This window comes from Anneissia japonica, unplaced genomic scaffold, assembly GCF_011630105.1.
Source record: "Anneissia japonica isolate Jap-2015-1 unplaced genomic scaffold, ASM1163010v1 scaffold1525_len913038_cov183, whole genome shotgun sequence".
NCBI lineage: Eukaryota > Metazoa > Echinodermata > Crinoidea > Comatulida > Comatulidae > Anneissia > Anneissia japonica.
Genome location: NW_022728504.1, coordinates 431,951 through 446,160, shown reverse-complemented (window position 1 = coordinate 446,160; position 14,210 = coordinate 431,951). Strand labels below are relative to the sequence as shown.

Below are 14,210 nucleotides of genomic sequence, written 5' to 3'. Positions count from 1 at the left end.
ACCGGGCTGGGTAATAAGAGAAAAGAAAAAGGGGAGGGGGAGAGGGAGGGAAAGAGAAAGAAGAGGAAGAGAAAAGGAAAAAAAAGAAGAGGAGAGAAAAATAAAGACAAGAATAAAAAGGAAGATATCATAATGACCAGACTCACAACACCCTGCAACCTCTTCTCCACTTAACTCCTTTGATCTATGCTGCCAGATGGCGTAGGCTAACCACCGGGGAACAAGGGGAAAATATCTATCTTTCCAAAATCTTTCCTACCCTTTTATAAATGCCCTTTTCATCCCATGTAAGTGCCTAAAAATCTCAATTTTCGCGCGCATTTCTGGCGGTAGGCCAATTTCCTCTATAAATTGCACATTTTAGGGAGTTTTGATTAATTCCGATGAAATTAGAATATGTTTGTAATAAATAAAACCATGATGAAAATGCTTATATTTAGTTTCAAACACATGTGTGTGGCCTATATTATAAATAAGATAAGCCCTATGTCGTATTGTTTTCTATATGGGGAGGGAGTGGGGTGGGTATGATAAAGTACTAACCGGGAAAATTATTACCTTTATTATTTATTATTATTACCCCCCCCACCGACCCAAGACCCCTGTTACGTGCATGCCCACAGGCATCTTAGTGCCATAGCTCACCCACAAGCAACTTAATGCCATACAGAAGCTCACATACAAGCTCGTTCATTTTACCCAAGATCTTTTAAACACCAATTTAAAAGAAAATTTTTTTTTTATTTTCAGAACTCCAGTTCCAGATTTGTTGAGGATTTAGCATTAGACTTAGATGAGTCGAAAGTCAAGATTGATGAGTGAAGTGTTAGTTAGAGACTTTATAGGTATAATAGATTGCTATGAATATTCATGAGTTACTCTGACTCATTGAGATGCCAAGGTCAACAATTCCAATTGGCATCATACATTTATGGTGTTGAAAGTAAGCCTTCTTCCCATATGAATCAGCTTGTTTCCAAGATGTAGGACTATTAAATAAAATTGGCATGGTACCATAGTCTCATCATTGCTGAAGTTAATATTTGTTCACTGTGTGTGAGTGAATTATTTTATATTTTTCCCCACTAAAATTTTCCACATTTATTCTCCCTGTAAACCTTCATAAGTTTTCCTTTAGGGAATACTGTATGCTGTATAATGTGGGTTGGAATATGCCTTCATAGAATTTTTTTTTTTGCAAAGGTGGAATATGCAGCTAATATTTCAGAACATTCCTTAATTTTATTTCCCTTTTGATAGGCCTCCAAATATATGTATGGCCCGACTAGCCTGGTATGGCAAAGAAAGCCTAGTCCTAGATTAAGAAAACTGAAAGTATCAGTGAATGATGGTTTATGCCTACCAATGATGAAGAATACTTTTTACAATGCAGATCGAATATATTGTAAAAATCTGGCAAGAAATGATACTTTTACAATGTATTTGATCACACAGGTTTATTGCTATCAGGTTTAATATGGTTTCTTTAGGTTGATTCCAGCTAATAGCAATCCAGTTGGGCCTATAAAGTTCTTCAAATTGTCAACCAGTCACACACCAAGTTAGTTCTTCATAATTTTTAAATGTTGATGAAATTGGAAAAAATTTTTTGCTGACTGTCACGGACATTAAATAATATCAATATGAATGTGGTAATTATAACCTGTATATATTTTTATAAAATTATTATTAAAGTTATTCCTTCTTTATGGGAATTTATGTATTGTAATGTCTGTATTTCTTTATTTGCTTCTATTTATTATTAAGCTTAAACACAATCATGCAATCACTCTTAAATTTTGATGAACAATATAGTTTTAATACCATATAAATATACAGAAGCATGAACACAAATTACTAATTTCACAGAAAAATACATAAAATACTTGCATGTTAAAAAATATATGTCAGCATTATCACAATCTAAATAAGTGGGTAATGGAATTTACTACTGCTCACAATACTGATTTTGGAATGAATACTGTACTATAATATATTAATAATTCTATATATAAACTATAAAATTTGTCAAGCAGTTTTGACAATTTGTATGAAAGGGTTAAAAACTGCCACCATGCGAACATTATTCACCCACACTATATACCATTGCTGAGACCAGACAAGGAGATGCCAACATGGAAGTAGATTAGAATTTCAGGCTAACACTTTTCAATATCATTTGTCTAGTTTGATCCGTCTTCTTGAAATTCATAAATGTTATTGGTATTACATTGGAAATATCTATGGAAATTCATAATTGACATACATATAACATACCCAGTTTATGGCTGTGCTGTTCAACCAAAGCCGCTCTCACATTGAACCATAAATATGTAATTCAAATGTAAATTCATAACTATTTAACACTTGAACACTGCTGCAACATTTTGTCAATGTTTTTTTCTGATATACCTGACAACAATGTTCATGAATATTATAACAATGTGTTTGTTGGGATGTATTGTGGTCCACGAAAGTTGAAACGGCAAGAAATATGGACAATACAAATATCCTGTATTTAAAATAACCTACAGTAATTTCAGTTCTTTATCAAATGAATAAAAATATTTTAACAAAATATAAATTGTAGTAAAATAATTATAAAACCATTTGATATAATGCACATATTTTAGACTAGTCAACAGACTGCATCTGTACCACTACTACTCAGTATTCAGGGGAGGATCCAGTAGGGGCTTTGGGGGCATGTACCCTAGTTTTGCCATTAAATTTTAAAATTCTTAATGCAAATCAATGTTATGTGCTACTCACCTATTCTGAGACTGTTGTGCCCCCATCGGCCCCTGATATTTATAGCTTTCAACAACAAATAACATTTTGTTAAATTTAATACTGCAATAATGAGGTGATATTCTGTGATAACCTGGAAATTATTGCTTTAGCTGAAAATTTAAAACTATGATGACATGAGTAACTGAATACAGTACACTACATTACCCTCCTTCACTTTCTTAAAATCTAATATAAAAATGTATTGCCATTCAACTTAAAATAAGGGTAAGAAAAAGTTCTCCTTTGCCAAATTGATGCACATTTAAATAATATCCTGAAGTCTTTATATATACCCCATATTTCTTTAAAATTTAATGATTTCCATAGTCAATCTTTAATCATTGAAAACTAATTTTGTTTTATCTGTAACTCACTGGTAGTATATAACTTTGTGGTTCTTTTACTGTAATGACTTTTTTTTCCCCAAATTTTGAGGAAGCAGTATATCTTCAAGATATCATTAAATTTTCATTACATTATGTAATAATGATTAACTATGGTGTATATATCATTGAAATAGTTGTTAGTATATGTTTCAGTTAAATTTATTAAAGATTCAATCACCGGTTCACATGTTGGACCACAATTCGTAACTTATAATTAACAAAGATGAGCTAAGACGCCATTCTATTCCATATTATGGCCCCAAATTATGGCTAAATATTCATGATGATTTAAAAACAAAATTCTCCATAAACACATTATTACTAACACCTACCTTAAGGGGAACTTAGACAATAGGGAAATTAAAAAACGATGTTAAGGGAAAAATAACACATAAAGATGTTTCCCTTAAGTCCAAGTTAGTGCTAGTTATTATTATTATTATTATTGTTGTCATTATTATTATTACTACTATTAATATTATTACTTATTAGTATTACTATTATTATTATAGTTATTGTTATTACAATTATTATTATTATTGTTATTATTACTACTACTATTAATATTATTACGTATTAGTATTACTGTTATTACTAGTTATTATTATCATTAAACTGGTTTTAAAGGCGTAAGAAATATAGAAACAAGTTCTCACAAGATATATGTCTATAATGATATAATTTTGATAACTTATTTATTTATTTCTTTGTTTTATTTATATTTCGTTTTTCCTTTGTTTTGCTTTAAAAAAACATAAAAACAATAATATAGTTTAATCCATGCTGACCAAGCTAATTAGACGACTCTAATTAGCTTATTTACCCTTCTCCACAAATCAAATTAAATTATTTGACGATTTATTATACCTTTGTATTGTATTGTTTTGAATTGTGGAAATAAACATTGAAAATTGAACAAGTGAAATCTAAAAGATTCATTGAAGCAACATTATTAAGAATCCAGGGGTGGACACATAAATGTTATCAATATGACTGAATTAATAGTAAGTTGACCTAAATTAAAATATTATTTTAAGGCCTCTGAAAATATTAGTTCATTAACAAACCCACATCATCATCAGACCATACTTCTATGGTAGGACTAATGTATGTGTTGATCCAACCATCAGAAATTTTTGTTGACCTCCCCCCCCCCAGAAAAAAACAAACAACAAAAGAACATGCAAAATCCTAGACCTGTCCCCTGGCATCACATCTTAAAAGTTACCCTTGTCATCTTTGCTAAAAAGATTCATTTAACCTACACTCATTAACCTTTAAGTTAACCCTGACATCTTAATCTATGCTCGAACTTATTCATGCAACTTAGCTTGTTACAATCCCTTCAAGATATTCGTGATATCTTCAAACCTCAACTTTTTAAGTTACCCATGAAATCTTAAGGCTACTCTCAATTAATCAAACCACACTTATTTATTTTAACAATAATTACATGTACAGTGAAAACAATTCAATTAATAAAAAGCAAGGCTATTATTGTTTGACCATTCTGGTTGCACTTTTTCTGATACCCTTGGTGATTAAAACCATTGGCTGCCATGCACCATTCTCTTCTTGTTACTTAGTTGCCACAACAAGTTTATGTATTCAAATGTATTGTTTTTTTTCCAAATAATTTTATTTATTAACAAACCATCTAATAAAATGGCTGAAAAATACCACTGGATGATAAAACTCATCTTTGGCAATGTACAATTTGTTTTTGCACTACTATTGCTTTACCATGTTTATTAATTTACGTTTCAAAATATTACAGTACATGTTTCTCCATAACCGATAACCACACATATTATTGCAATTCATTATTTATTCCACAAAAGTGTTCTTTGACAAGTATACTTGTTGTGACGACATCGGCAACAGGAGATGAGTTCATGGCAGTCAACTGTAGTTACAATAACGAAAACACTGATTATGGAATGGTAAAAACAAGGCTTTGGGACTGAGGTCAATTTAAAAGCTGAATTTTCTTCTTCACATCACAAAAGTTTGTTCATGATACTATCTAATTTAATTCAAATTTATATAGTTAAAGAGGTTTAATAATCAATAATGAGTTTAATGGTTTATTAATCAATAATGAGTACAGTATATACATTATTGATGATTATATATGTACATATACATTGATATATAAATATATATTATAGATGTAATTATATATATGGTTCTACCTCTGGCTAGCTATATATATATATATACATAAATATATATATATAGCATATTAAAAAATGATGATTCCACGTTTGCTTCGATAAATAAAAAATATAGAAAGACAGCAATATAAAACAGCTATGAGTTGTAGACATATTAGAAGACAGTATATATATATATATATATATATATAGAGAGAGAGAGAGAGAGAGAGAGAGAGAGAGCCAGGGGTACTACAAAAACGAACTTGGTTTATTCTGTCCAGACGATCTGGTACCTTATACTTGTATATAATTTTAATTTTAAAAAATGGACTAGTAAAAGTTAATATGCAAATCATATTCAAAGTACATATTAATTTAACAATTATGATGTTAAAACTGAACAATAAGCCAACTAGAAATTCTAGGCTTTTACGTTTGTTTGCGGTTTCATTAAAAACAAGTTAGAATGCTTGTTTACTGGATTTCTTAAATCAATTCTACCTTGGTTTACTCAGTCACTCAATAAAATCATTATTCTGATATTAAAAACCAATCTTAAACTAAACATCTGAATGTTTATTCAAAGCCTGAACATATGCATAATGTTACGAAGCTACAGAAATATATTTCAATCTTAAAACATTCACGCTTGGTCACACATTATAAGCACATCATGGTCAATAGTTGAAAAACATTGTTGTTTGTTAGATTTTCACATGCTTCTTTAAAAAAAAATCTTTGTTCAGATACATCGGATACAAAATATAGGAATGAACATGTTTGTAACCTGGATTGTAGTCTAACATCTGTGCCAAGCAAGCTGGCTCCAAGATCCAGTGTTTAATGAAGTAAGGCAAACAACTGTTTAAGCTTAAAGGGAATGCAACATATAAACAATACTAATTACACACAATTCTTTGCTAATATATAGATATATGATTCATTTTGGTATGAATAACTATAATAGCATTCGTATTTACAGTAGATAAACAAAGAGACTATGCCAACCAGTCAGTCCAAGGAATTAAATATTCATCTTGCAAGAAAATAATTGGACGGCCATTACAAAATGCATCCAATCACTTTTATTATTTAATTGCGACGACAGTAAAATCATTGTGCTGTAAATGTCATAATTCTCTGTTGTAGCATAAAAAATACTTTTGGTAGGTGATGATAACCATTTCAAACATAAAGACGCTTGTGGGCAAATCTTGCCCTTTTTTTTAACAATTCTATTTGGAAAATGTTTATCGGATAATTTCAATCCGATAATTTGTTTAATTTGTTGGTTAATCAATACATTGTGAAAAGCAGTTTATATTGCAGAAAATGAGTTTCTATTATGTAGTGTTAGCCAATCACAGGCAGAGTATCACCAATCACAGGAAAGTGGATGATTAGCTAATCATAAAATTGTAACACCATCTTTTTTGAGAGCATCCAATAAATACAAAAGAACAGACATTTCAGGATTTAAAATGAGAACCAACCATACATAACATCCAGAAAGGTTTTATTGTTCAGAAATTCATTATCAGATTGCTGTTCTGTTCATAATATTTTGTAACCTAGTTAATAAGGACATTTATAAAGTTAATCAATGTCCATGTTTTTAGCTGAATCTGTCTTTTTATAGAATGTAAAATGCAAATAAATTGAAAACTAGTTGACATTGTCTCTTTTACTTTTAAAAATTACTGAGATTACTGGAAAACTATGAAAACATTTATTAAAAATATTTCTTTTGTCACAAGTCACATATGCCTCACTTCAGTTACCACATGTCACATGCTTCATGTCAGCTGCCACATACCAAATGCTACTCGCCATCACTAGCTTACAATGCGTGTCATGTTGGCGTTGAGAGTAATCCGCACTTGGCTTTACCAAACTTCACATTTATTAGCTGGATTCATCCTTGATCCCTTTTTGCAATCGTAAAGTTCAGCAAAATCCTCTGAATTAGATAATGTTCCTATGACCCTGAAAATAAGATTATATGAAACTGACTTAACTGCTCGGCCAATCAACTCTCCAATGATGGGATTAGATGCTTAATGGCGGGATGAGATGTTTAATGGCGGGATGAGATGCTTAGTGATGGGATGAGGTGCTTAGTGATGGGATGAGATGCTTAGTGATGGGATGAAATGCTTAGTGATGGGATGAGATGCTTAGTGATAGGATGAGATGCTTAGTGATGGGATAAGATGCTTAGTGATGGGATGAGATGCTTAATGACAGGATGAGATGCTTAGTGATGGGTTGAGATGCTTAGTGATGGGATGAGATGTTTAATGACAGGATGAGATGCTTAGTGATGGGTTGAGATGCTTAGTGATGGGATGAGATGTTTAATGACAGGATGAGGTGCTTAGTGATGGGACGAGATGCCTAATGACAGGATGAGATGCTTAGTGATGGGATGAGATGCTTAGTGATGGGTTGAAATGCTTAGTGATAAGATCAGATGCAATGAAATGAAAGGATGAGATGCCCATAAGATGCTTAGTGGTGGGATGAAATGCTTAGTGATAGGAGCAGATGCCTAATGAAAGGATGAGATGCTTAATGACAGGATGAGATGCTTAGTGATGGAATGAGATGCTTAGTGATGGGATCAGTTGCTTAATGATGGGGAGAGATGCTTAATGACAGGATGAGACGCTTAGTGATGGGATGAGATGCTTAGTGATGGGATGAGATGCTTAATGATGGGATGAAATGCTTAGTGATAGGATGGGATGCTTCATGATAGGATGAGATGCTTAATGATGGGATGAGATGCTTAATATGTCTTAATTGAGGTTTTGATGATCTTTATCATTCGTTTGTGTGATATGAATTGACATATAGTTGCTGTTATTAATTTGACTGGAACAGTCGTAGCAGGGTCACCAACAACCAGGTTAACAGCATGACCCTCCCATTTATACTCCTGGGTGAAGAGTCGAGGCAAACATACGTAAAGTGTCTTGGCCAAGGACATAAGCAGTGCGGCAAGCGTCAGTCTCGAACACCTTACACACTGCACCACACGCTCCAACAGAATTCTTTGGGATGAGACGTGTTATAATGAGACATGTTATAATGAGATAAGATACTTAATGTGTGGAGAAGATGCTTAATGACAGAATGAATTACTTAACAATAGAATGAAATGTTCAATGATGGAATGTTAGAGTGGTAGCTGAAGGTGAAGCCTCAAAGATTTTGCATATTTGTTGTGCTGGCATTCTTTTCCTCAATGGGCATAGAAGATGATTGCATTTGCACTATTCAAGTGTAAATATATTCTTATTACTGTTATCATTATTATGAATTAAATGAAAACAGAGGGGAAATTGTTTATATTATCATGTGAGCATTACAACAAATTAGAGAACTGGTGAATTTATTAAAGTACAGAACAAATCAGAAGCAGAGGATTTGTGGAAAAGTGTGTAATACATAGTACAACTACAAGGAGGCATGTACCATATATAAGCAAATATGTTTGACTACCTTCACACAATTATGACATGTCTGGATGATATTATGTATGTGTGTCTGATTGTTTTAATACAACCTGCATTAGCTTACCTGTACTTAGCTGGGCTATGAGGATCTGTCAAGATTTGCAGGTGTGCATCTTCAGGTGTGCTAGAGGTGCACCACACCTGAGCAAAGCCAACAAAGAACAACTGCTCCTGACTGAGTCCAATGGCGGGTAATTCTTTTTCTTTACCATGATCATGTACCCACTCTTGATATGCCTGTCAATGCAAAACATATCTGTCAATATTGTTGCTTATGCATTTAATGAACTCCTGATGCTTTGTGGACATTCATATGCTGTTGATGTGTGCATTTTAATGCCATGTTGGATTGTAATTAATGCTGTAATTTATTTAGACCTGTTTTTAATGCAAAATGTAAATACTGAAATAGTTTTAACAAAACATTTTAAAAATGTTTTTGAGCATTTTAAAATAAAATTTTACATTTTTACTTATTTTTTTTACTGTATTATGTTTTAAAGGTATTATTTCTACCATTTTTTATATCGTAATATATTGTTTTACATTTATAAATTTTAACCTTGAAACTTTATACTGTTAATAATTAATAATTGTATGCCTTTTTAGCCTACTATTTTATGCAATGCAGCCTTTTCATCTAATTTTATTTCTATTGTTTTTTCTCAAGGACCCCATTGGAAATAAGTCGTTTATATACAAAATTTTCATGGGCTATCCTAGTATACCATTTTTCATTTCATTTATTTATTTCGTCCAATTTTAAAAACATTATACAACAAAAACAAAACAAAACACCCTTGACAAAGACAGGATTCCTGTACAAATTTTCTCCCCTCAAGGGTGACACTTAACAAATAATGATTAATAAATATATAAATATATCCAAAGGTTATGATTATTTACAATAAAAGGCAAATTAGAATATAATTTGGATGGTTTACAACATTGCATTTTATTAAGTAAAATTTTAATCTTTTCCCCTAATTTAAAGTATGTTTTAACTTTTAAGAAAATCATTGTTATTTGCTTTTTATTGTTATGATGTTGGGGTATACTGAATAAAGTCATGTCAAGTTGTGGAGTAATGGCTCTGGAAATTTGCTGACAGGAAGAACCAAGAAGCTGCCTGAAGCTTTGGTCCGGGTCCCGGAATAAAAACCCAGGTGTGGTTTCATAGAGAGAGATTTTATGGTTTGAGATGGTCAAAACTGTGCTTTTAGACCGCAATATTAGGGACTGGCAATCACAATAACTTTGTTGGGATTGGCAAATAAATGTGTTTTTTTTTTTAACAATTTTGCTGTGCAGTGCTGTGCAGTCGAACAACAGGCTGTTAGTACTACCACTGATTTTGTGATAACATTAACATGTTTTTCTATGTGCATATTCAATGATGCTGTCATGTATCTTCATCTTATTTATGCTGCCGAGTGCAATATAATACATTCAGTACTCTTTAACAATACTGGCAATTTTAGACACAATTGTGGCAAATTGTATTTCGGAAAACAATGGCCAAAACATGTTAGAATGTCAACATTTTCGAAATCTATTTTATTGCACTAAACTTTATATATCTACATCATTCTATGTTGTTATTTTCCCCATTTTTTAAGGATTTGGTGATGGTCTCTGTCTGAAAGCCTAATTTCTTAAATACTGTAATTGAAATAGCTGTATGTTTAGACTTCTGTAACTTCATAACAAACTGTTGGATTGAAATGATTATTTTACCATAACTTTTATTTTACTGTTTAACCCTGTATTAATAACTAACAATCGATTTTTGTGAGGAGTGAATGGTTTGGCTTGTCTTTGCCACAAATGCAAAGCAATTAAGCACTTTATAATGCCATAGAAAAAACACTTCAATGACCTGCAAGCATCTCTTTACCATATAATTAATTAAATAACAATAAATAAATAAATTAATTTAAATTAAATCAAATAAAAAAAAATTAATTAACCATATAAATTACCAGTGATACTTACATGAAAAGCAGACTTAAGACCACCGTTGTCAGCAATGTTCTCCCCAATAGTTTGCTGCCCATCAACCTGTAATAACAACACAACAAAATAATAATGCTAATAATACACAAATAGGTATAAATTATGAACAATTAAGTTAAAATTGTAATTATGTGGTATGGTAAGAATATTTTAACTTGGTAACATTAATCAAATAGTAAATGCCTTTAAAAAGCAAACAATTTCCTGAGTAAATAGGCCTACATCATTCACTTGAGTGATTCCTATAATTACTTACGTTGTCATTGTCAACTTTGTATTTTGAATACTGGTCAACCATACAATCCAATTGGTTTTCAAATCTTTCTATGCTCCGATTGTTCCACCAGGGTCGTAGGTTACCATATTTGTCAAAACGACGACCCTCATCATCAAATGCATGCGTCAACTCATGGCCCATCACAACTCCAATTCCACCAAAATTCAGAGATCTAAGTCAAATCAAAACTACTTCAATTTATGCAATGAAATAATTAATCTATATCTCAGACATGTTCAATAGTTACTTTATGCTAAAATAAAATACTGTACCATACATATCCATATACAGTATCGTATGTCTCAATGAAATTCATACTACACTGAATGCAAAGGAGGAAATACAATTTTTTATATGCTGAACAACTGATTTCTCTAAGACACAAAAATTGTGTTTGAATGAAAGCTTAGGAATGGTAAATGAGATACAGATTTCTGAATATTTAAAAATTTGGGAAAAAAAGCGGGTGTAACCATCCCTTTCCGCGATCCCCCCCCCCCCACCACTAGTTTTTAAATATTAAAAAATCTGTATCTCATTAACCAGTCACAAGTTTTCTATTCCGGATCTTTGCTTTAAGAACTGAATAAATAGTAATACATTTTAGATCTACAGAGAGAGGTTTAGTCAATGCAGTATTGTTAAATGGCAAGTCTGTCACACCAAAGGGTGTCACTGTTGAGGATGTCATTAATGATGTCACAAATAAAATTATCATTATTGAAGTTTTCACTAAATTTGTTTTCACAAATGAGGGTGTGATTTTGAGTTTTCAACTGAGGGTGTCACAACTCAAGTAGCCACCATTGAGGTTGTCATTAATGAGATTGTCACCAATTTTGCCATCATGGAGTATGTTACTATTAAATTTACCACCAACAAGAATATTCTGACTGAAATTTTAAATTTATTAATGTGGAATTCAACTTACTTTGGATAGTCAACATCATAGAATGGAGCCTGAAGAATACCGGCAGGAAAAACTAAAACAAAGACAAGAAAAAGCAATAATTACATGTGAGATGAATTACTGTACTAGCATCAGATGAAAAAGGAATTTTACAACCCAACCTCATTACAATAAAATAAGTAAACCACTGGCACAGGACGCAACTGAGCTGCGAACCTCATGCATATGGGCAGGGGGTGGCGTGTGAGAAGATGCGTAGGCCAGCTGGATGGTGGCACCAACCCAACAAGCAAGCGTGTCTTTCGAAGCTGGGCCATGTGGGGCAACAGAGGAAACAAAAAGATGAGAGTTAGCACTCCTAAGTGATTTCGTGCGGTCAATGTAAAATTTGATGGCCCTAACGGGACACCATAATTTATCTTCTCTAACCCCCGAATGTGCGGCAATGGTGGGAATGAAAGTAGCAGGAGGCGTATGCGCCAAGGTCTGCGTCTTAGAAAGAAAACCTGTACGAAAAGTAAGACGGACACCACCACATTCAAACCGAATGTGTCTGGGCTCCAAGCAGAGATCGTGAAGTTCCCCACAGTGCTTGCAGGATGCAACTGCAACTAAAAATGCCGTCTTGAGGGACAAATGATATAATGATGCTGAGCCTAACGGCTCAAAAGGAGGTCCTAGAAGAGCCTCGAGAAATTGTGAGGTCCCACCGAGGCAGCAAAACACAGGCGAGGTGGTCGAGAATTAAACATTACATGCATTACTGCGCTATCGCGCTAGAAGTAGAAATACTCGATCTGTCGGGAAATTTGGGTACAATGACAGCTAACGCTGACCGATATTCTGTGACGGTGAGCACCTGCAACCCAGATTCAAACGAATAATGCAGGAGAGTACACACCTCTCCTAGAGAGGGAGACAGTGGATCAATTTCGTGGTCGGAACACCATCAAGTAAAATGCTTAATGCGACTGTTGTAGACGGTCCTGGACTCACGGCATGATTGGGCGGCAAGGAAGGCAGGGCCCTCTGGAATCCCATCACAACTCATCCCGGACAAAGGCCAGACAGTCAAAGACAGGGACTTCAGGTTGTTCAGTCCTATCCGAGCTTAGGCCTGAGACAGAAGGTCCGGGCGAAGTGGTAGAATGCGTGGGAGATCGTAGAGGAGATCCAACATCAGAGGGAACCACCACTGTCGGGGCCACCAAGGAGCTACAAGGACGACCTTGCACGTGTGACGCCGGATATGAGCCACCACCCGAGGAAGAAGAGAGAGGAGTGGAAAAGCGTAGGCCCACATACCATCCCTTGGGATTGACAGGGCATTCATGGCTCAGGCCGTGGGCTCTGGGTAACTAGAGCAAAACACTGGGAGCTTCCGCTGTCAGACGAGGCCTCCACTCCGTGGGCAGAAGGGACTGCTGACGGGACAATGCATTGGCGAAAATGTTTAACCTTCCAGGTACATGAACGGCCGATAGCATGATGTTGTGATGGCCACACCACATGAGAAGCTGCGTCGGCGAAAATGTTTAACCATCCGGGTATATGAACGGCCGATAGCATAATGGTGTGATGGCAACACCACATGAGAAGCTGCTATGTGTAACAACAAAGGGTTGGGGAATGTGTTCCCCCCGACGGTTGATGTATGACCCACCGTGGTATTGTCGGCCTGAACAAGGACTACAGTACTTCTCCTTGCACTCAATGCAGTAATGCCTGTAGTACCCGAAAACTCGAGGACATTGATATGATAGTTTGCCTCTTCGCTGGACCAGTCATGAAACTTGGTCTGTGGAGCAATAACTGCCCCACCCTGACTCGGATGCATCTGTGGCGATATGAATGCGTGGAAGGGATTCGGGAAACGGTTTTCCCGCCCTAAGGACATCCTCCTGAAGCCACCACCGCAGATGGGATGCTACAAATGTTGTCATCGGTACAGCGATTCACAGATCCCGAGAAGACGGGGTGAAATGGGACAGCAGATGGAGTTGCAAGGGACGCATGCGAAGACGGCAGTCAGGTACGAGATCCACAAAACTGGCCAGATACCCCAGAACCCTGAGCCAAAGTAGAACTGGAGATGAAGAATGTGCCAGTAGGCATGAAACGGTTTCCGAGGGCGATGTGACTGATCAC

General features: G+C 34.5%; 2 protein-coding genes across 5 annotated transcripts in view; one reads left to right on the top strand and one right to left on the bottom strand.

Moving 5' to 3' along the window:
- Positions 1-1,729, top strand: part of LOC117114221 (coiled-coil domain-containing protein 150-like) — a 32,676-nt gene extending 30,947 nt beyond the window's left edge. For all 4 annotated transcript variants that reach the window (XM_033257823.1, XM_033257825.1, XM_033257824.1 and 1 more), the window contains one exon: positions 751-1,729. In XM_033257823.1, the coding sequence (XP_033113714.1) occupies positions 751-822 (72 nt within the window). In that variant the 3' untranslated portion in view covers positions 823-1,729. The remainder of the gene's footprint in view (positions 1-750) is intronic.
- A 5,365-nt stretch (positions 1,730-7,094) lies between these two features.
- LOC117114228 (endothelin-converting enzyme homolog) overlaps positions 7,095-14,210 on the bottom strand; it is a 40,185-nt gene continuing 33,069 nt past the window's right edge. Inside the window, exons 15-19 of the mRNA XM_033257833.1 lie at positions 12,084-12,135; positions 11,132-11,324; positions 10,855-10,920; positions 8,924-9,096; positions 7,095-7,324 (exon numbers count right to left, since the gene is read on the bottom strand). Coding sequence (XP_033113724.1) covers positions 7,225-7,324; positions 8,924-9,096; positions 10,855-10,920; positions 11,132-11,324; positions 12,084-12,135 — 584 coding nt within the window. The 3' untranslated portion in view covers positions 7,095-7,224. The remainder of the gene's footprint in view (positions 7,325-8,923; positions 9,097-10,854; positions 10,921-11,131; positions 11,325-12,083; positions 12,136-14,210) is intronic.